The sequence below is a fragment of the Hyaena hyaena genome, unplaced genomic scaffold (assembly GCF_003009895.1).
Source record: "Hyaena hyaena isolate Hyena2069 unplaced genomic scaffold, ASM300989v1 scaffold_3, whole genome shotgun sequence".
Taxonomy (NCBI): domain Eukaryota; kingdom Metazoa; phylum Chordata; class Mammalia; order Carnivora; family Hyaenidae; genus Hyaena; species Hyaena hyaena.
The window spans coordinates 1,941,590-1,969,343 of NW_024080635.1; the positions used below are offsets into that span (position 1 = coordinate 1,941,590).

The 27,754-nt window shown below is 44.4% G+C and overlaps 1 protein-coding gene across 2 annotated transcripts in view; it reads right to left on the reverse strand.

Annotated features, from left to right (window-relative positions):
• HDAC1 (histone deacetylase 1) overlaps positions 1–27,542 on the reverse strand; it is a 32,371-nt gene extending 4,829 nt beyond the window's left edge. For both annotated transcript variants that reach the window (XM_039231626.1, XM_039231620.1), the window contains exons 1-6: positions 27,411–27,542; positions 20,264–20,376; positions 9,519–9,636; positions 2,820–2,894; positions 1,330–1,468; positions 729–870 (exon numbers count right to left, since the gene is read on the reverse strand). In XM_039231626.1, coding sequence (XP_039087557.1) covers positions 729–870; positions 1,330–1,468; positions 2,820–2,894; positions 9,519–9,636; positions 20,264–20,376; positions 27,411–27,459 — 636 coding nt within the window. In that variant the 5' untranslated portion in view covers positions 27,460–27,542. The remainder of the gene's footprint in view (positions 1–728; positions 871–1,329; positions 1,469–2,819; positions 2,895–9,518; positions 9,637–20,263; positions 20,377–27,410) is intronic.
• Between the last annotated feature and the right edge of the window lie 212 nt (positions 27,543–27,754).

The following is a 27,754-nucleotide window of genomic DNA, read 5'->3' on the forward strand; positions in this document are numbered from 1 at the left end:
CCTCTATCTTTGGATTGGGTTAGAGCTGCTGGTATCTGGGCCACAGAACTAACACCCACCCTGGGACAACCTTTTCCTCTCCAGAGAAGGAAGAAGAAGGCTCGTTTATTCTAATGCTGGCCACAGCAAACAAACAAATGAATTGGTGCCACTTTTTCACCAGAGGGCTAGTGCATGGCAAAGGGGTGGTTTCGTACTCATGTTAATAGAAGCAGACACAACAGTTCAATGAGTTAGCTTCCAAGGACTCTTGTCCTGAGGTCTACGGATGTAAGGGGAGGGGTCTTTAATTAACTATTCGGTATCAGATACAAAGGATTCCTTATATTCCTTATACAGAGTCCATAGCTTTCAGTCAGATGATCAAAGAGGAAGGTTAAGAACCCTTGAGATGGTCCATAAGGTTTCAATTCCTGGTCCATGGGAGAGAACCGGACGTCTCTGGCCTAAAACTCAAGTTGTACGGGGCATGTGAATAGTGCAATGTAACTTAGCTGTGGCCACGAGGGACCTGCAACACTCATGAGACCCCTGTCCCTCCCAGCCCTTTGCACCTCATCATTCCCTTCCTCCAGAATAAGGCACAGAAGACCAGGGCAGTTACCCTAGGCTGGGGTATGGCATTCTGAACGGCAGAAGGGGCAGGAAGTGGTTTCTGGTGACATGGGGTAGGAGAGTTAGAGTGGCCCCTGAGGGGGAGCTGGCTGGGCCCTGAAGTGAGTTCTCACCCGTAAGTCCCCAGTTCCCGGGAAGTACTCTCCGTATTTATGAAAGGACACAGTCATGACCCGGTCTGTGGTATAGAAGGCCTCTTCCACACCGTCGCCGTGGTGAATATCAATGTCAATATACAGCACCCTCTGGTGATACCTAGGATCAGAAGGGGGTCAGGGGTCTGGCAGCTCTCTGGGAGTGGGACGCGCCAAGGGCGCCAGGTCCCAGCTTACCGGGCTGGCTGCCTCCCTCAGGTATCTCTAAGCACCAGAGACGTGGAAACTGGCTGAAGGAAGGTGGAAGAGCGGCAGGGTGTCTCCAGAGGCCTGACCAAGCCGACCAAGTCCGATCTTCCTACTCTACAGCCAGGGTCAACTCCAGCCACACAGGGACACTCTGGAGGCAGGATCTGAGCAGCGCCTGCCCCTGAGCTTGCCGTGGGCTCAGATCAAACCGGGACCCCGTCAAGGAGAGGATGGCCAGCCAGAGACACTGGACACATCCTAGCCAGCACACCGCTAGAGAAAGCAAACTAGGGAGGCAAGCCCAGGGGGAAGAGGGAAGTGGGAACCTGGCCTAAGGTGCTCCTCCAAGAACAAGGCCAGGCAGGCATACTTTAGCAGTTCCAGGATGGCCAAGACGATATCATTGACGTAACAGAAGCCAGATGCCTCAGACTTCTTTGCGTGGTGCAGGCCCCCAGCCCAATTCACAGCGATGTCCGTCTGCTGCTTATTAAGTTTCACAGCACTTGCTGGGTGTGAAAGAGAGAACACAAGACTGTTAGCAAGCCCTTCTCCCCCTCTCCCCAAGAAGCCCAGGAAACCCAGTGAGAGGTAGAACCTGCCTATTCAACAGCTGGGGCGTTCTCTCCCTCCCTATTCTAACAGGGAAGAAATAGGACATTGGCTACTCTAAACAACTTGTTTCCAAACTGAGGGCAGCAACCCATCAGTAGGCCTTAAAATTGGTTTAGTGGGTCATGATTAGTGTATATATGTAGGTGTACACACACACACACACACACACACACACACACACACACACATTTTAAACAAAACAGACTAGAATAAAATAACAGTAAAGGCAGCTGCTCCTCCGTGACACCAGCTTCAGAATGACAGTGTGTGTGTACAACCTGCAAGTGTAAATGTATTTCTTACTATGGTTCATGGTCAAAACATGACGAAGAGATTAAAGGGACTAGAAGTTCAAAGCACAAACAGGCCTAAGAAGTGAGAGAAATACACTTGTGTATGCAGGTGCGTTTGTGGCATGTAACTTTAACAGCAATAAAGACATGGAACAAGCCAAATGATCCGACAAGAGGGGACTGGTTGTGTCAACTGACGTTGGTCCATAACATGGCAGAATCATGAAGCCGCTGGAAATCGTGCTATAGACTACCATAGCTAAGGAAATCTTACGGAATTATATACACGTGACACATTTTTTGTAAAATACGGATTCTAACCAGATTTATACAAACAGAAAAGAATGGATATGTAAACACCCAAATGGTAATAATGATTGTCTGTGGACAGTGTGATTGTGGGCAATTTTTTCCTGTGTACATCTTTGTCTTCTGAAGATATATTGGGAGGCAAGGGGAAGGGGAGAGGAGAGCAAACAAGGATTATAGGAAAATATAGATTTGTTAAGAAGGGGTTTAGAGTAATCCTAGAGGTAAACTAGAAGTTAATAGTGGAAGTGGGAGGTACGTGGGGAGTATTTCTGACCTCTAAAGGTAATCACCATGCTCTTTTGTAAGACACAGATGATGACACTTCCCGTTTTTATAGCACTTTGCAGTTTGCAAATTGCTTCTATGTACAGCATCTCAACAAGCCCTTGGGGTCTGCAGGGAATTCCAGTATGTAAGATCTCTCGGTAGGGGAGGACAGTCAAGGACACCTGTCTGTACCGTGTCAGAGACTGAACCTGGGCTGGGACTGAACCAGAATGATATTTTGAAGACCTAAGGTAAAAACTCACAAGACCATTTTATGGGGTCTCAGATCAGCCCTACTGGGATAGTAGCCTAAAAGGCAGACCTCCCTAATACAACCCGGCACAGCCCTCGAGGACGGAGGTATGTTCCTTACCCACAGAGCCACCAGTAGATAACTGACAGAACTCAAACAGGCCATCAAAAACCGGACAGTCCTCACCAACGTTGACTTGAAAGACATAAGGGAAAAGTTAGTGTCCACAATTACTCTGGCTTTTGTTTACATATTTATGAGCTCATGGAAAAAAAAAAAAAAACAACACAAAGAATTTGGATTCAGAAGGATTCTAGTGCAGACTCTACTACTCATTGGCTTTGTGACTGGGTCATTTAAGTTCTTAGAGCTTCGGCTTATTACCTTTAACGAGCAGTCATCATATCCACCTCACCTTAATGTTGAGAAGATTAACAGAAATCTTCTATGGGGGAGAATATAGCAAGTAAGTACTTGAAGGTGTTGGCTCTTCCCTTGAAAAGGAGAAAAACTTGGCCACTTATCCAGGTTGGTACCTGGGTCTCACTCCAGCTGACCAACAAGGCAGTGAAGAACAGCGATCTATTTAACCATCATCCACTGAACGCTTAACAATGTGCCAGACACTGTGCTAAATGCTTTAAATACCTCACGTCATTTATCCTCACACAACCTTCTGAGGCAGGATGTGGTCCTATTTTATAAATGGGGAAACAGGCTCAGAGAGGTGAACTGCTAGTGAATCACAGAGGCAATATTTAAGCAGTGGTCTGTCTGCCCTAAAAGCCCATAAAAATATACCCTGGCCTTTTCCTCAATAATTTCATATACTCAGCCTCATTCGATCCTCACAACAACCCCAGGAGTTGGACGAGATGTTATCAACCCCACCGTCCACGGGAACAAACAGACACGAAGAATTAAGTGACCTGCCCAAGGTTATATAACAAGGCGGTGGCAGCCCCACAATCAGACTCCAGATGTCTTGACTCATACAGTCCAGTGCTTTCTACTACACCTACAAGTGACAACTGGAGTCAAGTTATTTCAGGCCTAAAGGACCAAAAGTACAAACTAACACATGCAAATAGTAATGCAAACGAACTGAAAGACAGGAAGGGAAGCACACCTGAGGGCTGTAGTCATGGAGCTAGAGAGGAACCTTAGGGCTCCACATCTGTCATAGAAAAGGAAACTAGTGAGACATCAACGAGATACAGGAAACCAGAGGCAGGGGAAGGCTGGATCCTTATTCCCTTGCCCTAGCCTTCCAACTACATCCACTGCTATCAACTGGGCTTCCCAAAGTAGAGCAAGGAGAAGCCCTAGAATGAGGAGGGTAGCAGAACCCACCTCGGACTGTGGAACCTTCTGAGACAGCTGAAGCTCAAAGTCCGCAATAACCACAAGCGTTACCAACTCTGGCACTGCCCTAAACTGGGAGGGTGCCCTGCCGAGACAAGTGCTCTGAGGAAGGGTGGCCTGCATAACGGGGTGAGGAGTGGTAGGTGGCTCTCACCCCCACTTCCCGGGTAAACACTGGAAGCCTGTGTCAATAAGAACTTTGGTCCCTGGGGCCGGGCTATTTTATCCATCGGCAACCATATGCCCCCTCCGGCTGCTTCATCTTTATTGGGTTTGGCCTCCCTAGGTTTCTAGAGTTTTGTTTATACTCCCACGTGGGATATGTTTTATTATTATTATTATTTTTTCTAACGTACACTCTAAATGCAATGTGGGGCTTGAACTCATGACTTCAAGATCAAGAGTTACATGCTCTACAGAATGAGCCAGCCAGACGCCCCAGGAAATGGTAATTTTAGATATAAGAAAAAAAAGTATTTCCCTTCAGGCCCCAAACCAACGTGTGGCTCAAACGGCCAGCCCATTATTCCCAGTTCAACAAGCTGTGTGGTTGGAGATGGAAGGGGGAGAAATGGAGAGTGCAGACCCTCACTTGGACTAATCTGTGAGACCAGGGTGGACTCTCGTATGGGTTCCCCTCTTCCTTCTACAATACTTTTCTCAGTCTTAGGCTGGCATGACACTGAAGTCAGCAATACTGGGTGAGAGATGGGAGAGTGGAGCAAGATGGAGAAGGTGGTAAAAAGCACACCGCAGAAAGATGCACGGGACTAACAGGGGCTTCGGGAGAGGGCTTACACCGCTGTGGTGGCCTGATGGGGTGGAGTGGCGAATAGGACAGAAACGGTGTGTGGTCAAGGGGACATGTCCAGGGGGGCTTCAACTATCATCGGCAGCGTTTTGTTTCTTAGAAAGAAAGGCTGGTAGGGGTGCCTGGGTGGCTCAGTCGGTTAAGCATTTGACTTCGACTCAGGTCATGATCTCGTGGTCTGTGGGTTCGAGCCCCATGTCGGGCTCTGTGCTGACAGCTCGGAGCCTGGAGCCTGCCTCGGATTCTGTGTCTCCTTTTCTCTTTGCCCCTCCCCCACTCGTGCTCTGTTCCTCTCTCTCAAAATAAATAACTTAGAAAGAAAGAACAGAAGGAAGGAAGGAAGGAAGGAAGGAAGGAAGGAAGGAAGGAAGGAAGGAAGAAAAGAAAGAAAGAAAGAAAGAAAGAAAGAAAGAAAGAAAGAAAGAAAGAGAGAGAGAGAGAGAAAGACAGACTAGTAGTGGGTACATGGGTGTTCACTCTATTATTTTTTATACATTTGTGTACATGTCTGAAATATTTTACACGCAACATATTTAAAAATACTCCAGAATCAGGAGGAGACAAGTTCTATTTTCCATTCTACCACTACCTTGCTGGGAGACCCTGGAAAACTCACTTTATACATCTATAAAAAAGATGACGGGGCACCTGGGTGGCTTAGTCGGTTAAGCGTCCGACTTTCGCTTAGGTCATGATCTTGCAGTTTGTGGGTTCGAGCCCCGCGCCGGGTTCTGTGCTGACTGCCAGCTCAGAGCCTGGAGCCTGTTTCAGTCTGTGACTCCCTCTCTCTCTGACCCTCCCCTGCTCACGCTGTCTCTCTCTCTCTCTCTCGTAGAAATAAGTAAAAAAAAAAAAAAAATTAAAAAAAAAATAAAGATGACAAGGTCTCCAAATTTTACCACCATAATTCCCTTTTATCATTTTCCACCATATTTCATGTTCTGATAATCTGGCAAAAAAAAAAAATTGCACTTACTCATGTTCAAATCCATCTTATTTTTTATTTACTGTTATTTAAAAAAATTTTTTTTTTAATTTTTTTAATGTTTATTTTTGAGAGAGAGAGACAGCGTGAGTAGGGGAGGGTCAGAGAGAGAGGGAGACACAGAATCTGAAGCAGGCTCCAGGCTGTGAGCTGTCAGCACAGAGCCCGATGCGGGGCTCGAACCCACGAACCGTGAGATCATGACCTGAGCCGAAGCCGGACGCTTAACCGACTGAGCCACCCAGGCGCCCCTTAAAATTTTTTAAATATTGGGGCACCTGGGTGGCTCAGCTGGTTAAGCATCCGACTTCGGTTCAGGTCATGATCTCATGGCTCATGATTTCAAGCCCCATGTCAGGCTCTGTGCTGACAGCTCAGAGCCTGGAACCTGCTTTGGATTCTGTGTCTCCCTCTCTCTCTGACCCTCCCTGCTCGCGCTCTGTCTCTCTACTCCAAAAATAAATAAGCATTACAAAAATTTGTAAATAAATACATAAATAAATATTTATTTATTTTGAGAGAGAGAGGGAGAGAGCATCATGCATGGAGGAGGGGCAGAGAGAGAAAGAGAGAGAGAGAATCCTAAGTGGGTTCTGCGCTATCAGTGCACAGTCTGACATGGGGCTCAATCCCGCAAACTGTGAGATCATGACCCAATCCCAAATGAAGAGTTGGACACTTGGGGCGCCTGGGTGGCTCAGCTGGTTAAGTGTCCAACTTCGGCTCAGGTGATGATCTCGCGGTTCATGAGTTCGAGCCCCACATGGGGCTCTCTACTGTCAACTCAGAGCCCACTTCAGGTCCTTTTTCTCCCACTCCCTCTGCACCCCCCGAAAAAACAAACAAACAAACAGTCAGAAACTTAACCAACTAAGCCACCCAGGCACCCCTTCATTTATTATTATTGTTTTTTTTAATGTTTTATTTATTTTGAGAGAGAGAGCATGAGCAGGGAAGGGTCAGAGGAGAGGGAGACAAAGAATCTGAAGCAGAATCCAAGCTCTGAGCTGGCTGTCAACACAGAGCCCGACACAGGGCTCAAACCCATGAACCATGAGATCATGACCTGAGCCGAAGTCAGATGCTTAACCGACTGAGCCACCCAGGCACCCCATTTATTATTATTTTTAATAAGGCCTCAGGCAGGCCATGAGCTCCCCGGCAGGCCAAGGCTGGCTACCAGGGCACCCATTGCTCATCATATTCCCATTTTATTAAAATATTAGGTCAGAACTTCTGATCAAGGTTCTCAAACTCTCAAAATGACCATAAAATGTTTATTATATCCTAGCCCAGAGCAAGGAACACTAACTTTAATTTAGTCTTATTACGTGTATAATTTCCTAGATTAGGTGTTGGTAAATACAAAAACAAAGAGCTCAGCTCATGCATCGCTGGTTGTTGTTTCTGTAGATCCTGGTTATACAGCACTTCACTAAGTGACATCTTGACCTGATGAGTCAAGTCAGTAAGGTACCTTAAAGTCCTTAAAGAACCTCATCCTTCCTAACCCATCTTCAATGAGAGAAAATCCCAGACCTAATTTTTTAATGCACAATCTTAGAATGCTAGTTTCAGGAAAACTGGAGCAAACTGGAAGCCAACCCAAACCTGTGCAGTCCTGAGGGCCTAATATTTAGACAGACTGGAAAATGATGAAAATAAATCAGCACAGCAAACGTTACTATTCATTGGCAGTCAGGGCTTCACTGACAGTGCTATCTCACCTATCTCCCCCAACCTCCACTATCAAATAAGTACTACTGTCTTCCTTTTTTTTTTTTAAGGAAATTTTTTTTTAATGTTTTATTTATTTCTAGGAGAGAGAGAGAGACAGCGTGAGCAGGGGAGGGTCAGAGAGAGAGGGAGTCATAGACCGAAACAGGCTCCAGGCTCTGAGCTGGCAGTCAGCACAGAGCCCGACGCAGGGCTCGAACCCACGAACCGCGAGATCATGACCTAAGCGAAAGTCGGACGCTTAACCAACTAAGCCACCCAGGTGCCCCACTACTGTCTTCCTTTTAAAGAAGAGAAAACAAAGCTCAGAGAGGCCAGGGGACTTGCTTAAGAACACACAGTTAAGTGGTAGAGCTAAGGGATTCAAACCAAGACATCAAAATTCATTTTCTTGGGGTGCTTGGGTGGCTCAATCGACAAACATCCAACTTTGGCTCAGGTCATGATCTCACGGTTCGAGGCCTGCGTCGGGCTTCTGTGCTGACAGCTCAGAGCCTGGAGCCTGCTTTGGATTCTGTGTCTCCCTCTCTTTCTGCACCCCCCCCACCCATGCTCTCTCTCAAAAATAAATAAACGTTAAAAAAAATTTAAAACAAAAAACAACTCATTTTCTTGCTTCAATACCAAGCTGCTTCTCTAATGAGAGTCCTCTTTGCTGACAGTGGAGCCTGATCACTGGCCTCAATAGGTTATGAAAAGCTCTAAAGCTATCTAGAGCAAAGAAAGGAATCTGTCTCATCTTGGAAGGAAATAAGATCCTGCCAATTCAAAGAGCAAATACCGCTCTTACAGGGGCAGCAGCTCCTGGAGTTGTGGGTGGCAGTAATACTTTAAAAAAGGTCTCCGGAGGGGTGCCTGGGGGGATCAGTCGGTTAAGCGTCCGACTTCGGCTCAGGTCATGATCTCACAGTTGGTGAGTTCAAGCCCTGCATCGGACTCTCTGCTGACAGCTCAGAGCCTGGAGCCTGCTTCAGACTCTGTGTCTCCCTGTCTCTGCCCCTCCCCCGCTTGCTCTCTGTCTCTCTCTCAAAAATAAATAAAGATTTAAGAAAATTGTTTTAAGAAAAAATTAAAAATAAGGCCTCTGTGGTTCTGTAATCATTACAAACTGCGAAACTTTTGTAACAAATAAGCAAACTGCCTTGGGACTCAGACCACCTTGTGGCCAGTAAGTAGCAACCAGTGCCACAGATTTGCTGATATTTCAAAATAAACTTCTTATAAGCTAATCAAAATTTCTTCTGGACAATGCTGTTTCATTGTTTCACTATGTGAGATATTAGGTGCTAAGAGATCATTTCTAAAATAACACAAGGGAGAAGTCAGATATGAGAAGTCTTTTCCAAATTTAAACATATTTTTTCCCACAGCTAAAAGAAGCCCCATTAATTCCTACAGGGTGTCGCTTCTGAGATGACACCTGTTTCAAGTCTCAGGAGGCAGGGGTAGAGTCACCTCAACTCAAAGGTGATATCATCTAGAGTCTGTCCTAAGTGGCCACTCAATTCTCAATGAATACAAAGTGACGGCAGTCACAGCTGTATGCGATGACATCCAGTCCCTTTTACAAAAGAAAAATCTGAGGGGAAGTGACTGGCCTGGTCAGTTAAGAGTCAGAGCTGGGACTTCTATCTCCTGCCTCCCTCTCCTGGGTCAGTGCTTTTTCCATTACAACAGTTATGGTTTTCTTGGCACAGTGTTGTGAACCTAACTAGACAAAGACCAAACGCTATTCCTTATCATAAAGAAACAAGGAAAAAGCTAGACTGGAGAAAAAAGCTGCACTCTGGCCTCCTGGAGAGCCAGGGGAAGGAGCTGTGGGGTGAGTGGGAGATACAAGGGAAGGCTGGGCGAGCCTCTGCAACCACAGGGCGGATCCAACTTGGGCCTTGAGAGTCAGGAAGGAACAGAATGGACTTACATCTCTGCATCTGCTTGCTGTACTCAGACATGTTGTCTGGGCGGATGGAGCGTAAGAATTTAATGTAGTCGTCACTGTGGTACTTGGTCATCTCCTCAGCATTGGCCTTGTGAGGGCGCTAGAGGGCAGAGGGGAGAAAAGACGTGTTATTCCAGACCAAGGCCACTCTTCACTGAGTCTACTTTGAACACTAAGTGAAGAGCTGCCCAGCATTGAGATAGGCGCTGTAAAGGTTAAAAAGGAATTACTAATTAGATTAAGGCCCCAGGAAACTTGCAATCGAATTAGGCACATAGGATCATCAAAGGAGATTCAGTATCAGAAGACCAGGACTGCTACTCAAGCTCTGTTACTTAGGCAAGTCTGTCTTGTGAGCCTCAGTTTTCTCATTTACTAAATAGAGGCAACAACTTCTACCTTACAGGGTGAGAATTAGAGGAGATAGTTAAATCTCTTCGTAAACTGTGAAATGCTTTACAAACTCTGATTTCTTTTTAAATACTTATGGGTCAAATGGCTCCAAGAGTTCAAGAAAAAGAGGTGACTAACAATAACTGAAATAGATGGGAAATCTTTTATAAATCATCATCACATCAATTCTGATCACACCCTCCCCACTGAACCTTCCCTTGACATGGTCATTTCCTAATTACCCCAACATTCTGAGCCATCTTTCTCTCTTTTTCAAAATTCTCTTCTCTTCCTCTCATCCCTTAAAAGTACGTACGTCTTCTTCTAAGATGGCCCTCTGCTTTTCCAATTACGAGTATCTTTATAGTTTATAAAGCATTTTCAATACACATATAACACTGTTTACCCTTTGCCAGGCACTGTATGTGATTCTGTGATCCTTACAACCACCTCTTAAACTCCATACTATTATTATACTCACTCTGCCCACAGGGAGGTTAATTTGCCCAAGGTTACACAGCTGGTAAACTGGAATAGAAACCCAGAGGTCTGGCTCCAGGCACTATTTGGGTCTTGTTTAATCCTCAATATAAGAAGGAATTTAAGACTAAAAGATGGATACTGTTCTATATACCACACTCATGGTGAAAGCAGCAAGACTTGGCTCCAAATACTAAGTTGTTTGTTTTCTTAAGTTGATTTACTTTTAAGAGACAGAGTGTGAGGAAGGGAGGGACAGAGAGAGAGAGGGAGACAGAATACAAAGCAGGCTTCAGGCTCTGAGCTGTCAGCACAGAACCCGACGCTGGACACAAACCGTGAGATCATGACCCGAACTGAAGTCAGACGCCTAACTGACTGAGCCACCCAGGCGCCCCCTAAGTTGTTTTTATTGTATTAAGCCCTTTACCCTCATGGCAATATTGTAGACGTAGCTTTGACTATCCCTTATAGATAGATGCCTGCCCAGACTCACTCCATCCTGATTTCTGTTCTGAGCTCCAGATTCACAATTCCAACATCTTCCCAGGCGGCGCCACCTGTGAATCCTAGAGGTACTTCAAATTCAACTGGATCTAACAACTTAGAGTCCAGAGGCATTCATATTTAACTTCCAGACTTCTCTTTTACTATTTTTGTTAATGATACCAACATCCACTCAGGCTGAGAAACTAATTATAATCCTTAACCCCACCTTTTCTTGACTTCCATTTCAATCCACGGCCTATCCCTTTCATGTACCTCCTCCATAATCTTGACTGCCTCCACCACTTTATTTCTCCTATGCTCTTCTTCCCCAGGGTTCCTAGTCTCACCACCAACCACCCACTTGCTCAAGACAGAGGCCACCCCTTGAGGCCACCTTCTTCATGTCATGTACTACATTCAACCAGGACAAAGCCCATCTCAAAAGCTACCTCTCTTACAAAGTGAAGGCAAATCTTGCTCTAAGAACCTATCTTCACCCCAGGCCACAAAGTTCCAGGAAATATGACCAGAGTCAAATATTACAAAACATGCAAGGAAACAAAGCACTAAGAGTGAGAGCTCGTTGAAACAAAAAGTGGCAGAAAGAGATCTACAGAGACCCTGCATATGTCTAAATAAAAAAGAACTGCATTACATTTCTCTATACCAATAAACAATCTAAATATACAAATTTAAAAAGATAGTTTACGATAGCATTAAAAAGAAGTACTTGGAGGGATGCCTGGGTAGCTCAGTCGGTTGAGTGACCAAGCAACCGACTCTTGATTCAGGTCAGATCATGATCTAACGGTTTGTGAATTCAAGCCCCACAGTGGGCACTGTGCTCACAGCGCAAAGCCTGCTTGGGATTCTCTGTCTCCCTATCTCTTTGCCTCTCTGTGCGTGTGCTGTCTCTCTCTGTCTCAAAAATAAGTATTTAAAAAAAATTTTTTTAATTACTTGCAAAAAATATCTAGGGGGGCCTGGGTGGTTCAGTCAGTTAAGCATCCAATTTCAGTTTGGGTATGATCTTACGGTTTGTGAGTTCAAGCCTGCCTTGGGCTCTCTGCTGACGGCACAGAGCCTGCTTCCAATCCTCTGTCCCCCTCTCTCTCTTTGCCCCCTCCCCTGTTTGTGTGTGAGCTCTCAAGCTCTTTCTCTCCCCAAAATAAAAATAAACATTAAAAAAAAAAAATTAAAAAAAAAAAAATAAACATTAAAAAAAAAAATCTAGGGGGGCCTGGATGGCTCAGTAGTCGGTTGAGTATCCAACCCTGGCTCAGGTAAATGATCTCACAGTTTCTGAGATTAAGCCCTGCCTCAGGCTCTGTGCTGACAAGGCAGAGCTTGCCTGGGATTTTCTCTCTCCGCCTCTACCCCACATATGTGTTCTCTCTCCCTCTAAGCAAACAAACAAAGATGTAAATAAAATATAAAATAAAATAAAAAGACCCAAATACATGGAGATATACCATGTTCATGGATTCAAAGACTAAATATTCTCAAAATATCAATTCTCCCTAAGATGCTATAAAGATTCAAGGGTGCCTGACTGGCTCAGTCAGAGGAGCATGCAACTCCTGATCTCAGGGTTTTAAGTCTGAGCCCCACATAGGATATAGAGAGTACTTAAGTAAAAACTTAAAAAAAAAAAAAAAATGATGTAAAGATTCAATCAAATTACAACCAAAATCCCAGCACCTGATGAGTGGATTCTAAAATTTATAAAGTTCAAAGGGAAGGGGCACCCGGGTGGCTCAGCTGGTTAAGCATTCAACCTTGGCTCAGGTCATGATCCCATATTTCAGGTCATGAATTCGAGAGCCTGTTTTGGATCCTTTCTCCCCCTCTCCCTTTACCTCTCCCCTGCTCACATTTTCTCCCTCACTCTCCCTCTTTCTCTCAAATAAATAGAACGTTAAAAATAAATAAACATTAAGAAAAGAATACTGCCATTTAAATAAACTAACAAACAAAAAATAAAAGAAGTACAAAGGGCAAATAGCAAGTCTTTTTTTTTTTTTTTTTTAAGGACAAAGTGGGAGGACTTGTGCTACTACATGTCAAGACTTACTAAAGAGCTATCACAATTAAGCCACTGGGTACTGGCATATGGGTCAATAAACAAACCAAGTCAACAGAACACGGAGCCCAGAAATAGACCCATACATAGTGCCTGGCACAAAGCAGATGCTTAGTAAGTTATTTGTGGAATGAAAAAATTTCAGTGGATTCTAACTTCAAACCACATTTAAAAATTGATTCTAGATATAGCAAATACATGTATGTGAAGGCAAGCCTACAAAGCTTTTCTTTTTTTTCAATTTTTATCTTCTAAGTAAGCTCTATGCCCAACATGGGGCTTGAACTCACGACCCCGAGATCAAGAGTCACCTGCTCTTCCAACTGAGCCAGCCAGGCACCCCAAGGGAAGGATTTCTTAAGACACAAAAAGCACTTATAAAGGAAACAATAAATATAACTATATTAAAATCAAGAATCTTGGGGCACCTGGGTGGCTCAGTCGGTTAGGCGTCCAACTTTGGCTCAGGTCATGATCTCACAGTTTGTGGGTTCGAGCCCCACATCGGGCTCTGTGCTGACTGCCAGCTCAGAGCCTGGAGCCTGTTTCAGTCTATGACTCCCTCTCTCTCTGACCCTCCCCTGCTCACGCTGTCTCTCTCTCTCTCCTAGAAATAAATAAAACATTAAAAATAAATAAATAAATAAAATAAAATAAAATAAAATAAGATTCTCTGTTTATTAAAGATACTTTAGAGTGAAAAGACAAAACCAGACTAGAAGGTATTTGGAGCACAGACACTGGACTATCTATACCAGAAAAAAGAACTACTACAAATTGGTAAGAAAAAGAAAGCCAAACAACCAAAAAAGAGAAAAACAAGCAAAAGGAAAGAAAAAACATTTCACAGTAGAGGACACACAAATAGTTAATAAACATATGAAGAAGTACTCAGTTTCACTGGTTATTAGTAAAATGCAAATCAAGACCACAATCTCATACTGTTTACACTCATTTGGTTGGCAAAACTTAAAGTTTCATTCCAAGTATAGGAAAGGATATGAATCAAAGTATCTCTCATACATTTGACCACACTGAAAAGCAACGAGGGATGTAATAGTCACATACCCTACAATCCAGCAATTCTAGTACTAGAGAAACAGCCAAAAGAAATTTTTGCATATATGGATTGAGACATGTACAAGAATATTCAGAGTACTGTTCCCAACATTTAAAACCTAGACACAAATTAAGAATGGAAAACAGATAAACTTAAGTATAATGACAATAAGATATTATTCAGCAGAGAAAAGTGGAAGAACTAAAGCTATATATGATAGATTTTGTAACATAATATTGTATGATAAAGGCAAGGCACAGGGGGCACCTGGCTGGCTTAGTTGGGAGAGCACACGACTTGATCACAGGGTCATGAGTTCGAGCCCCACACTGGGTATAGAGATTACCAAAAAAAATAAATAAACTTAAAAGAAAAAAAAAAGCAAGTCCCAGAAGATTAATCATAGTATGACATCTTTTTTTAAATGTTTTTTTAAATTTATTTTTGAGAGAGACAGAGTGTGAGTGTGGGAGGGACAGAGACAAAGGGAGACACAGAATCTGAAGCAGACTCCAGACTCTGAGCGTCAGCACAGAGCCTGACGTGGGGCTTGAACTCATAGACCGCGAGATCAATACCTGAGCCGAAGTCGGGCACTTAACCAACTGAGCCACCCAGGAGCCTAGTATGACACCTTTTTTGAAAAGTTCAAAAGCAAGTAAATAATTACTATGTATTGTTTAGGCATATACACACAGGATAAACATTTTTTAAAAAGCAAGAGTATAATCAACACAGAATTTAGAAAAGTGATTGGGGTGTAGGAATATGGATATTCATAGCACTATGAAAATATTTAAGTTAATGAACAGTAAAATACATATTTCAAAAAGAATATCAAAAATCGACCTTCTTTTGACGCTTATGAGCCAAAGATTATGTTTATCCCAATTCTGTGTACTTAAGGCCCAATTAAAACAAAAACAGAAAAAGAACAATCAAATAAGAAAATGGGCAAAAGGCTGGAATAGGGACTTCAATAAGGAAACCTGAATGGCCAATAAACATACAGGAAGACCCTCAATCTCCCTAATAAACAGGGAAATACAAATCAATACAATAGTAAAGTATCATTTCACAACAACCTAAACAGACCAAAAAAATTAAATATGACAATATTATGTGTTGGCAAGGATTTAGAACTTTATTTTATTTTTTTTAATATTTTTATTTTATTTCTAGGAGAGAGAGAGAGACAGCGTGAGCAGGGGAGGGTCAGAGAGAGAGGGAGACATAGACTCCGAAATAGGCTCCAGGCTCCGAGCTGGCAGTCAGCACAGAGCCCGACGCGGGGCTCGAACCCACGAACCACGAGATCATGACCTAAGTGAAAGTCAGACGCTTAACCGACTAAGCCACCCAGGCGCCCCATAAAGAACAACTTTAATTCTTCTACATTGGTGGCAACTGGAAACCATTTTCACATTATCTAACAAAGGTAAATATGGCATACGTCCTGTGGTATATTCTTTCAGTGAAATATTCTAAAATTAAGTCTAGCTACATCCATCACCATGTATGACTCTCAGGAAGATGTTGAGCAAAAAAGGCAAGTCACATAATAATAGTGGTATGATTCCATTTACATAATATTCAAACATGTAAAACTAAAACACGTTATCATTTAAGAATACATACTAGAAAAATTATTTTTCAAAAGCAAGGAAATAGGAGTGCCTGGGTGGCCCAGTTGGTTGAGTATCTGACACTGCATTTCAGCTCAGGTCCTTTCAGCTCAGGCTGTGGGATCAAGCCCCCTTTGGGGCTCTGTGCGGAGCATGGAACCTTCTTAAGATTCTCTCTCTCCACCACCACCCCAACTCCGTCCCTCTCCCCTGCTTGAACACGCTCTCTCTAAAATAACAAAAAATTTAAACAAACAAATAAATAAGTAAATAGCAAGGAAATAATAAGCCCCAAATTCAGGGCAGAGGTTGGGGAAGAAGAAAGTAGACAGGATCAGGGAAGAGCATATAGGGGCTTTAGTGGTCATGGCGATGTTTGTTTTCTTAAACTAGGTAGTATTGAGTGAATTGTGATTCTTTATACCTTCCACATATTTTATAAATTTTTTTTCATATCTACTCAATATTTTATAAAAACATTTTTTAAAAAAAGCACAAAAGAACAGAAGGCGATGAATAAGAAGCCTGGGAATATACAAAATTAGCATCCAAGGCAAGGAAGAGAGCAGAATTGTTGATTATGTAAATAAGAAGGTTCCTGGATGAAAAATGAGGATGTAGATTCTGGGAGAGATTAATTAGATGTGTGGAGGCAGAATTGGGGGAGGGACCAACTGTGTGAAAGACTTCAACAACATGTCTCCTTCAGGTATGAAGACAGAATACAGAAACTACTTAAAAGATTTTGTTGGGGCGCCTGGATGGCTCAGTCGGTTAAGCGTCCGACTTCGGCTCAGGTCATGATCTCATGGTTTGTGGGTTGGAGCCCTGCGTCGGGCTCTATGCTGACTGCCAGCTCAGAGCCTGAAGGCTGTTAAGGATTCTGTGTCTCCCTCTCTCTCTCTCTCTGACGTTCCCCTGCTCACGCTGTTTCTCTCTCTCTCAGAAATTAATAAAAAATTAAAAAAAAAATTTTTTTAATTTAAAAGAAAAAAAGATTTTGTTTTTAAGTTATCTCTACACCCAATGCAGGGCTCAAACTTACAACCCCAAGATCAAGAGTTGCATGCTCTACGGACCGAGCCAGGCAAGTGCCCCAGAATACAACAACTTCTATAAGAAGTGTAAGGAGCTTCTCCCCAGGATTGACTCTCAAAAAGCCATCAATTTCAGAACAGATACTAAACTGGCTATCTGTGCTTTGGTAAAGGAAAACTAAGATCACAGCCCAGAGAAGTCTAGAAGGGATGAACTGTTGGGGGAAGAAGATCAAAGAAGATTCAAACTCACTGGGAAAGTAGAGCCAGAGAAGGAAACAGATCACAGTAAAGAGAACAAGTCTACATTTTTATGAAAGAGATTATACTGGATTTTTGCTTTACAAGCTTACAATAAGAATACCACACAGATGAAGTAATTTCCAGTAAGGTATTTTTTATTATCTCTATGACAGCCACTGTTAGATGCTTCCCAAAGAGCCATTCTCTACCTTCTTGTTAACAGATCTCAATTTGGTTGGGTGTTAACATCCTCAGCCAAAGGGATCAAATGTGATTAGTCTAAGCCAATTGCCGGCGAATAGTCTAAGGATGGCAAATGGTCCAATGAGATTTAAAGGGAGATCTGTTGAGAAACTTCTAGGAAGGGTTTTCCTGTTTAATAAAAAGGGGAAGGGTACGTGTGGAAATAGTAGAAAGTGATCCATTTTGCCTGTTTCCTTCCTCTTTGGACTCTGTCGTATGAAGACATGATATTCGGAGCTGAGGCAGCCATCATGTGATTTCAAAGCAAAAAACTAAAGGATAAAAAATCAAACTAAGCATGGCTGAGCAGAAGGAAAGATAGAATAAACCTGGGTCCCTGATGACATCACCAAAAAATCCTGAGACATTCTACCTCTAGGCTCCTTGTAAAATGCTGCTTGGGAAGAGGGAACAGGACAAATAGACAGATAAAGACTCTGGAAGCCGATATCTAGGTTGGACTCTTAGTTCATCTGTTAATAGCTATGTGATTCTGAACCTGTTAGTTGTTTTCTTATCTATGAATTAGAGCTGCTATATGGATTACACGAAGCAACAAGTGGCTCTGGCTTAGAAGTTAACAATCTTCAATAAATGTGAGTTTAGTTTTCCTCTCGCTTGAAGACAGGATCCATTTTCTAATATTTCAGTATCACTCATGAAGGTTAATATAGTCCCTAGAGTATGACAAGTACTCAGCAAAAATCTGTTGAATGAAAGAAAGAAAAGAGGGCTTGGGGTGACTTTTGAAGATGACTAAGCTGTGATTGGCAGAGTAAATAATCTTCCTAGTGGTGGAAAGAGGCAGAATCTCATCTGGCTGACTTAGAAGGTTCTGAGAGGGGAGTGGCAGGAAAGGAGACGAGTCATGGACAGATTAGCAGGGTGTACATGTGCCAGAGGCATGTCTGGAAGGTCTTAGTGTTTGCTATTCCACGTTTAGGTATCCTCTCTTTATTTAAATGCTAGTCTCGTCCCAAGAGTCCCTCAAAACCTCTGCTACCTTTTATGCTTTTCATTCCCAGCTGCCTTTCACATCTAAAAAAAGTTCTCTGGTCCCAAGGTCTGTCTGCTCCTCTGTCTACCTTCCCTCCTTGCTTCCCTAGCTGCCTCCAGTGGCTCTGGGGACATAACATGGCCATCTGAGATAGAAGACTCATCTTCTTTCAGTCTCTGGAATGGTGAGGAAGGATACTGCTGTTGCTAGGAGACTTAAGCTGCCAGGACAGACTTTAACCACAGACTCTTAGGCTCTAACCATAAGGCAACACGGGTCCCAGCCTTTCTTTATTTTCTCATTTGGACCTTTTGCAACAGGCTCCTAACTGACTTCCCTCCTTCTAAAATGCATGCCTCAGGGCCCCTGGCTAGTTCAGTTGGTGGAGCATGAGACTCTTGATCTTCTGATTGTGAGTTCGAGCACCATGTTGGGTGTAGACACTACTTAAAAAAAAAATCGAGGTGCCTGGGTGGCTCAATCGGTTAAATGTCTGACCTCGGCTCAGTTCATGATCTCACGGTTCGTGAGTTCAAGCCCCGTGTCAGGCTCTGTGCTGACAGCTCAGAGTCTGGAGCCTGCTTCAGATCCTGTGTCTCCCTCTCTCTCTGCCCGTCCCCTGCTTGCACTCTGTCTCTCTCTCTCTCAAAAATAAACAAACATTAAAAAAAATTTTTTTTAATCTTAAAAAAAATAATAAAAATGGGGCGCCTGGGTGGCTCAGTCGGTTAAACGTCCGACTTCAGCTCAGGTCATCATCTTACTACAGTCTGTGGGTTCAAGCCCCATGTCAGGCTGTGCTGACAGCTCAGAGCCTGGAGCTTGCTTCGGATTCTGTGTGTGTCTCTCTCTGCCTCCCCTCCCCCCATGCTCTGTCTCTCTCCATCTCTCAAAAATAAATAAATGTTTTTTTAAAAAATTAAAAAAAAAAATGGAGCACCTGGGTGGCTCAGTCAGTTAAGTGTCCGACTTTAGCTCAGGTCATGATCTCACAGCTCCTGAGTTCAAGTCCCACGTCACGCTCTGCGCTGACAGCTCAGAGCCTGGAGCCTGCTTCAGATTCTGTGTCTCCCTCTCTCTCTGCCCCTCTCCCGCTCACACTCTGCCTCTCTCTCAAAAATAAATAAACGTTAAAAAAAATTTAATAATAATAAAATAAAATAAAATAAAATAAAATAAAATAAAATCCATTACTTGTTCCTCACTGCCTCCAGAAGGGGTTCAAACTGGGAACCTCTGGACCAAATTTAGTCCACAGATGTACTGATGTGTTTTTGTTTGAACATGTTTAAAAAAACAAAAACAAAACAAAAAAACCCAACTTGGGTCAATATTTTAAACGAGGTATTTTTACATCTTAATGTGGATTTCTAGCCTCCCTTTAAAAAACTGGTAGATGGGCAAAAATCAGCTGGAACTGAGTCAAGAAGTTAGACAGTCTATGCTCTCTAGTAACTAGAGACATGGGCGTCTGGTTCAACACAGTCCCAATTTTGGCACTGGATTTTTTTTTTACCCTGGCCCCTCAGAGTTGCTTGTCACATAGCACAGCACATCCAATCCTTGCTGGCCTCTCCAGTACGAGGCCCCTCACTTACACCTGTGAACTTTACACTACAGCACTACTTGCACATCGAACTACTTATAATTTCCCCAAACACATCATAGTGTTCTCACTTCTTCTTGCCTTTTTGTCTATGGTTTTCCCTTGGTCTAGGATGTCCATCTCCTCCCGAACTCCAGGCTAAATTCTATTCAGTCTTTAAAATTCGGCTCAGATATCACCTCTAGGAAACACTCCAAGGCTCCCTTCCTCCTTCACTCTTTATTATCTCTGCATCTTGTAAGTTTTTTAATTGTTGTGCTTATAATAGAGTGTAGTGCAATTTATTTGTATACATGTCAGTCTCCAGCACTGGAGTGAACCCTTTAAAAACAGAAATCTCTATCATTTACAGTGTCTGCCACGTAATAGCCACACAACACATTTGATGAATGAGTAGTTGAGAAAATGAGGTGAATAACATATGACCAGAGCTGATGAGGTTAGGCAGGGGTGGGGCTCCCAGTAACTCACATATATTTCCATTTTTCGATAGAGACCATAGTTAAGTAGCAAATTGTGAGTCATGCGGATTCGGTGAGGCTTCATTGGGTGGCCTTGTCCATAATAGTAATTTCCAACATCCCCTGAAGAAAAAAGAGTGACAGTTTCAGTGACACAGTTAGACATACACTCTCAGGAGAATCTGGGAATCTTTAAAACTATCTCCCAGTCAAATTCTTTTTCTCTTTCGTTCTAGTCTCCAACATTCTACCCAGCTTGAGGAAAGGTAACTCCAAATTTTCCAAAAAAAAAAAAAAAAAAAAAAAAAAAAAAAAAAGGACACCTGGGTGGCTCAGTCAGTTAAGTATCCAACTCTTGATTTTGGCTCAGGTCAGGATCTCATGGTTCGTGAGTTCGAGCCCTGAGTCAGGCTCTGGGCTGACAGCACAAAGCCTGCTTGGGATTCTCTTGTTCTCTCCCTCTTTCTATCCCTCCCCCCCACCACGTGTGTGCACTCTAAAAAAACATAAAAAAAAAAAAAAAAGCAGAGGACCCTGGTGAGGTCAGCATTTAAGGATGTTAAGTCTAGCCCACAGGAACTAGACCGTGTAAGGGGTTCATTCCAAAGCTACTCGGGAATAGCAGGCAATGAGTGACTCACCCCACTATATCTCCAAAGAATTCACTCCCACAGCAGAAAAATGACCATCACTTCTCAGAATTATAAGCCACAGTTCACCTTTTTCATGCTGTGACACTTTATGGAGTCAAAGCACATTTACATTAATTTTCTTACTGGATCTTCACGCTAATTCCGTAAAACAGAACAGGGAGTATTATTCCTATTTTATAGATAAGAAAACTAAGCTCTTATCATCTCTTGCTTCATCCATAGCAAAAGACTTCTAATTTCTTCCTCTGCCTTCAATTCAAACTATCTGCTACAACGACCTGTTATTTTTCTAATACACAGCTTTTATAACATCACTCTCCTGCTCAGAAATACCTTAGTGGCTCCCCATCTACTACAGGATAAAGAACAACTTCACTAGCATTCAACCCACAACACTCTCTCTCTCCCTTCTTTTCTCCCTCTCCCAGTTCTCTGCTCAGAAGTAGAATAGGCAAACTATGGCCCTTGCGCCAAATACAATTGGCTGCCTGTTTTTTTGTAAATAAAATTTTATTGGAACACAGCCATGCCCATTAGTTTAAATATTGTCTGTGGCTGCTTTCACGTCATAATAGCAGAGCTGAGTAAATAGTTGCCACAGAGACCCACCCATATGGCACACGAAGCGAAAAATATTTACTATCTGGCCCTTTACAGAAAATTTGCCAATTTCTGTTCTAAACACACTAGATTTTATCAGCATCCTGAACGTGGCATTCACCTTCACACCCAAGTAGCCTTTGTTCAGACTGTTCCTTTGACCTGGATTGTCCTTCCTTTTCTGATGCTCCTCATACAACAAAGCCCAGCTTAAGTGCCAAACATATTCCTGATCAAAATAAACGGTCCTTTCCTCTCTATACAATTTGTATATATTACTTAATAAATTTTGTTTTGTATCTGAATTATTTATATATCTATTTTTATTTTTAAATGTTTATTTGAGAAAGAGAGAGAACAACACGTGCACAAGAGCAGAAGAGGGGCAGAGAGGGAAAGAGAATCTCCAAGTAAGCTCCATGATCAACGGGGAGCCTGATGGGAGGCTCAATCCCATGACCATGAGATCAGACCTGAGCTGAAATCAAGAGTCAGACACTTAACTGACTGAGCCACCCTGCTGTCCCCTTACATATCTATTTATATTCATAAGACTGGCTGCTCCTTGAAGGCAAAGACAAATATGCCCTGTACATCATAGAAGCTGAGTAAAGATTCAAGGAACTAAACTGCATGAGATTCATTAAGGTTCAGTCCCAGCTCAAGATCATACAACTAATAACCAATCCAGGGGTCAACTCTTCTGACTCCAAATTCAGTATCCTAAAAGCTACATTGGGTTTACCAGGTACTTACTTCAATTCGTACTTAATCCAGAGGGCTCAGGTCATAATCTCATGCTTCCTGAGTTTGAGACCCACGTTAGGCTCTTTGCTGTTAGCACAGAGCCCGCTTCTGATCCTGTCTCCCTCTCTTTGCCCCTCCCCTGCTTGTGCATGCTCTCTCTCTCAAAATAAATACATAAACTTAAGATGGGGTGCCTGGGTGGCTTAGTCAGTTAAGTGTCCGACTTTTGCTTAGGTCATGATCTCGTGGTTCGTGGGTTCGAGCCCCGCATCAGGCTCTGTGCTGACTGCCAGCTCGGAGCCTGGAGCCTATTTCAGAGTCTGTGTCTCCCTCTCTCTCTGACCCTCCCCTGCTCATGCTGTCTCTCTCTCTCTCTCCTAGAAATAAATAAAAATATTAAAAAAATAAATAAATACATAAACTTAAGAAAAATATTTTTTTAAAAAAATGAACAAGTTAAAAAATGAAAAACAGCACAAAAATCAAGGAAACTGCACACCCAAGGATGAGTGTCTCTCGCCTTATAAGTCCATCAGGACGAGATCTTTGAGCACCACTGAAAAGAAGGTCCCAACCTCTTATGCATTGTGGTTTGGTGGCACTAGAAACAGGCTTCATTCCAGGGAAAAATGCATTGTGGGGAATGCTACCCATAATATCCAAGCCACCCCGCCCATATCTTCATCATAGACATGGGCTGGGACAATGAGAAACTGCCAAACAGTTGGATATTTAGGATCTCACCCTTTCCTCTGTCTTTTTAATAGACTTTACTTTTTAGAACAATTTTAGATTTACAGAAAAACTGCAAAGATAGAGTTCTCAGACACCTCACGGGCAGTTTCCCCTATCATTAGCATTCTACATGATAAAATAAGAAGTATTTGTTACAATCAATGAACCAATATTGATAGAGTGTCATTAACTAAAAGAAGCCCATATGCTTCATTCAAATATCCTTCGTTTTCACTTAATGTCCTTTTAGCCTCTTCTCTTAACCTTAGTGAGGCCTCTGAGGGCAGGAACTGTGCTTCTGGCCAGAACAGCAAGCCAGGGTACAGTATTTGATGGCATTCAGTTGGGATACTTGTCCCGTACACGGACTTTGAGATGCGGTAGCAGAAGAGGCAGGCAGAAAATTTTGTTCCCAGAGACCCTCAGACAACCTTATTGAGGTTTGACAGAACAGGATCTCAAGACACTGGCTGAGACATCCATAGGCCGACCCAATCTGAAGGCAGTCAGTAACATGACCATTTTTTTTAAATTTTTTTAATGTTTTATTTATTTCTAGGAGAGAGAGAGAGACAGCGTGAGCAGGGGAGGGTCAGAGAGAGAGGGAGTCACAGACTGAAACAGGCTCCAGGCTCCGAGCTGGCAGTCAGCACAGAGCCCGACGCGGGGCTCGAAGCCACAAACCGCGAGATCATGACCTAAGCGAAAGTCGGATGCCTAACCGACTAAGCCACCCAGGTGCTCCAATAACATGACCATTATTGTTACATAAGTAGATTCCTGGCTTACCCGTGTCTCTGGCCTGGGCCTTGATCCCCAGCAACTCCTCTGCCTATCAAACCTGAGTTCAGCCGAGTCTTAGACTTGGGGGATTAAGATAACTTATCATCGAGAAGGCTAGGGGAGTACCTGAGGGTGGGGCCCAGACGCCATCCTTTTCTTAATAGCTTTTAACCCAGTTGCTACAAGAGACTTTTAAAATACATAATCCTTTTAATTTAGATGCTACCTTTAAACTTGTAAAGTGCCTTCCCCATTGTTCTCATAGTTTTTCAGTTTTATAGGAGAGTGACCTGAGGCCTGCAAAGGTAAAGTGACTTGCCCAATACTGGAAAGCTTCTGAGTGGCAGAACCAAGTCTGAGTCCCACGCCAGTGACCTCACTGCAAAGCTCACAAAGAAATCTCCCTTGCCTAAAAACTCCAGTCTTTCCACCTTTTCTCTTTTTAAACTAACGGTGGAGAGGTCATAAAACAGTGCAAACCGATACGGCTACAAAGTCACAGGCTCCAGCCCCACATGGGGCCTCGCCACTGCCCAGCAACCCTTCCAAATTTAATTTCCTCCCTCCCTCTTTCACAACAGCTACTCCACAGCTATCTGTCTTCAAGATTCTTACTCTACCAACTGCCCTCCCCCACTCACAGGAAAAGAAATTATCACCTCATCTTGAAAACTCCAACTTTCTCTTCATCAAACTTACCTACATTTGAACTTTTCCTTGCCTCTCATCATGAAGAAACTTGCGCCTGAAGGCTAGTGTCCCTACCTGTGCTCTGGTTTCCAGCTCACCTGGTGCCCTCGGGAACCTCCATCATTACCCGGCCCCCTCTTTCCTGCATCTTCAACCTCTCCCCCTGGCTATTTTTCATCCCAATTCCGAATATGCTCAACCCTGAGCCACCATATCCTCCTGTATCAACAACCCTCTCTCTCTGCCCCAACCAAGCTTCCTTTGAAAAGGGTTCAATCCGATGTCTTCTCTTCAGCCAACCACTCATTCTTCAATCTACTGCAATCTAACTTCAGTTCTAAACTGTGCACAAGATGGGGCGCCTGGGTGGCTCTGTCAGTTAAGCATCCGACTTCGGCTCAGGTCATGATCTCACGGTTTGTGGCTTCAAGCCCCGCATCGAGCCCCGCATTGGGCTCTGTGCTGACAGCTAGCTTGGAGCCTGGAGCCAGTTTCGGATTCTGTGTCTCCCTCTCTCTCTGACCCTCCCCTGTTCATTCTGTCTCTCTCTCTCTCAGAAATAAATAAAACATAAAAAAAAAAAATTAAACTGTGCACAAGAAACAGTTCTTGCCAACAGTTGGCCACTCCCTCCTTCTTTTGGCTACTGTAATCTATGACTTTCTGGTTCACTTACATTCCCTCTGTACAATTTAATCGGCAAGTGTTTATTGACAGCCTGCTATGAGCTAGACATCATTCTGCGGGCGGAGCATACAGAGCTAGATGAGACATGGTGTCTTTCCCTAAGGAGATCATTGTCTAAGAAGGATGAACGAGTACATGGGCAATTCCAATACACAGTGACAAGTGCTATGACAGGGGAGTTGAGAGCATGAAGGGCACTAGACTTTTCCTCAGACCATGTCCTTAGAATTGCACCCTGATCCTCTTCTCCTTCCACCCTATACCACTTCTTGGGTGACTGTTTCCTCTTCTGTAACTAATATATAAATAATATATAAATAAATAAATAAATAAAAATGGCGACCTGAATGGCCACCTATCTACTGGATGTCTCTACTTGGATATCCCCTAGTAGGGATATCCCTCAACAAATATTTTAATTTTTCTATGTTTATTTATTTTTAGACAGAGAGAAACAGAACATGAGTGGGGGAAGGGCAGAGAGAGAGAGACACACAGAATCTGAAGCAGGCTCCAGACTCTGAGCTGTCAGCACAGAGCCCGACATGGGGCTCAAACCCACAAACTGTAAGATCATGACCTGAGCTGAAGTCAGAAGCTTAGCCAACTGAGCCACGCCACCCAGGCGCCCCATCAACAAACATTTCTTTAAAGGACCCAAAACCCAAAGTTATTGACTGACCTATCCTTCTCCAAACACTCAATATCAAACTGCCCAGCCCAGAAGTTTAGGATCCTTGCCTTCTTCCTCACCCCTACACTGGTGAATTTAATTTCCGTCTCAGAGTAATAGTTCTGAGGTATAAATCCGGTGATGTCACAACCTGCATAAAACTTCAATGATTCACAAGTGCACTCAGAATAAAGTCCAACTTCCTTAAGGCAGTGTCTCCAGCCTTTCATGATCCCGTCCCCAGATCATGGGGTTCAAGCCTCATCGCTTGCAACCTTTCCCTCCACTCTGTTCCCTGACCTTCTATACTCTGCCCGCAAACCTATGCCTCAACAATGCTGCACATGCACCTGCTGTCTTTCAAAAATGCTGTCCTCTCTTACTTTTTTAAAAAAATTTTTAAATACTTATTTATTTTTGAGAGACAGAGCATGAGTGAGGGAGGAGCAGAGAGAGAGGGGACACAGAATCCTAAGCAGGCTCAAGGCTCTGAGCTGTCAGCACAGAGCTGGATGTGGGGCTCAAACCCACGAACAGTGAGATCATGACCTGAGCCAATTGGTCACTGGCCAATTGTCGGTTGGCCAATTAACCGACTGAGCCACCGAGGCGCCCCTCCTCTCTCCTGCTTCTAAACTCAATGTCATCTTTGCCTTCCCCGAGCTTGGCTAATAACCCCTGTTCTCTGGGTCCTGATATGGTACCTTGCTCCCCGATTCCTCAGGCCAGGCTGAGTGCCTCTCCTCTGTGCCCCCCAAAATCTCTGAGCTTCCCTTTCTCCCTGCATGATCCTGGGGGGCAATTCCCTGCCACTGTCTAGCTCCCCCTCCAGGCGGAGAGGAAGATGGGGAGGGACCTGATCAGCCCTGTGGGCCCAGCACCTAATCACCCCGAGTACAGAGGAAGCTGCTCCATAGGCTTTTGTTCAATCAAAAAGTCTGTTTTAACAGGTTGCAACTTTCTCCTTCCAAGCCCAGGGGCTTCATTTCCCAGCAGCGACTACAGGCCGGCTCAGAGACTGGGGGAGGGGAGGCTGGTGACAGGAGGTGGTGACTCCCGCAGGACTCTCACCAAAAAGGATGAGGCAGTGTCTCCAGCCAAGGGGCAGAGGGAAGACTTTTGCATTCTCAGCAGGCACGTAGGTCCTTGCACACTTCTCCAGGAGCTCCTGCCGCCCCCCGCGGACTCCGCCTCCCCTCGGGAGTCCCACTCAAACTCTCCCCGCGAAGCTTCTTGAGGCTGCCCCCCGCCGCCACCAAGTTACCCCCAAGCTTCCCCAGGCGACCCCCGCTCGGCCTCGACTTCCTTTCCTTTTCTCTGTGCCTCCTCCCTCAGCCTCGACCTCCTGCCCGCAGCCTCCTCCCTCCCCCTGACCTCTTTCCCCTGAGCCTCCTCCCTCAGTCTCGACCTCCTTCCTCTCAGCCTCCTCCCTCTGCCTCGCTCTCCTTTCCTCGCAGCCTCCTCTCTCAGCCTTTCCCCCACGCCCCAGCCTCTCCCAGCCTCCCCGCTCGCATCTCCGCAGCCTCCCTCTGCTGGATCCGGCCCGGCCCCGGCCCCGCCCCCGCCCCCGCCGCGCGCACGGAGCTCACCGTCGTAGTAGTAACAGACTTTCCTCCGGGTGCCCTGAGTCTGCGCCATCTTGCTCGGCTCCCGTCCCTCCCGTCAGTCGGTCCGTCCGGCCTCCCGCCCGCGGCTCGGCTCAGCGTCCGACCCAGGGGAGGAGGGGGCGGGCCTCCGGCCCGCTCCGCCCGTCCCCTCCCGGGCTCACCTATAGCCGCGCAGCCCGGGCACCGCTCCAGCCAATCAGCTTGCGCAAGGACGGCCCGGAACTCGGCTGGGGGCAAGGGCAGCCCTGAGAGGCAGCCGAGGGCCCCCTGGGCCTGTACCAAGGTCTGCGACAGAGGGGTGGGGGAGCTGCCTGGGGACCGTACCA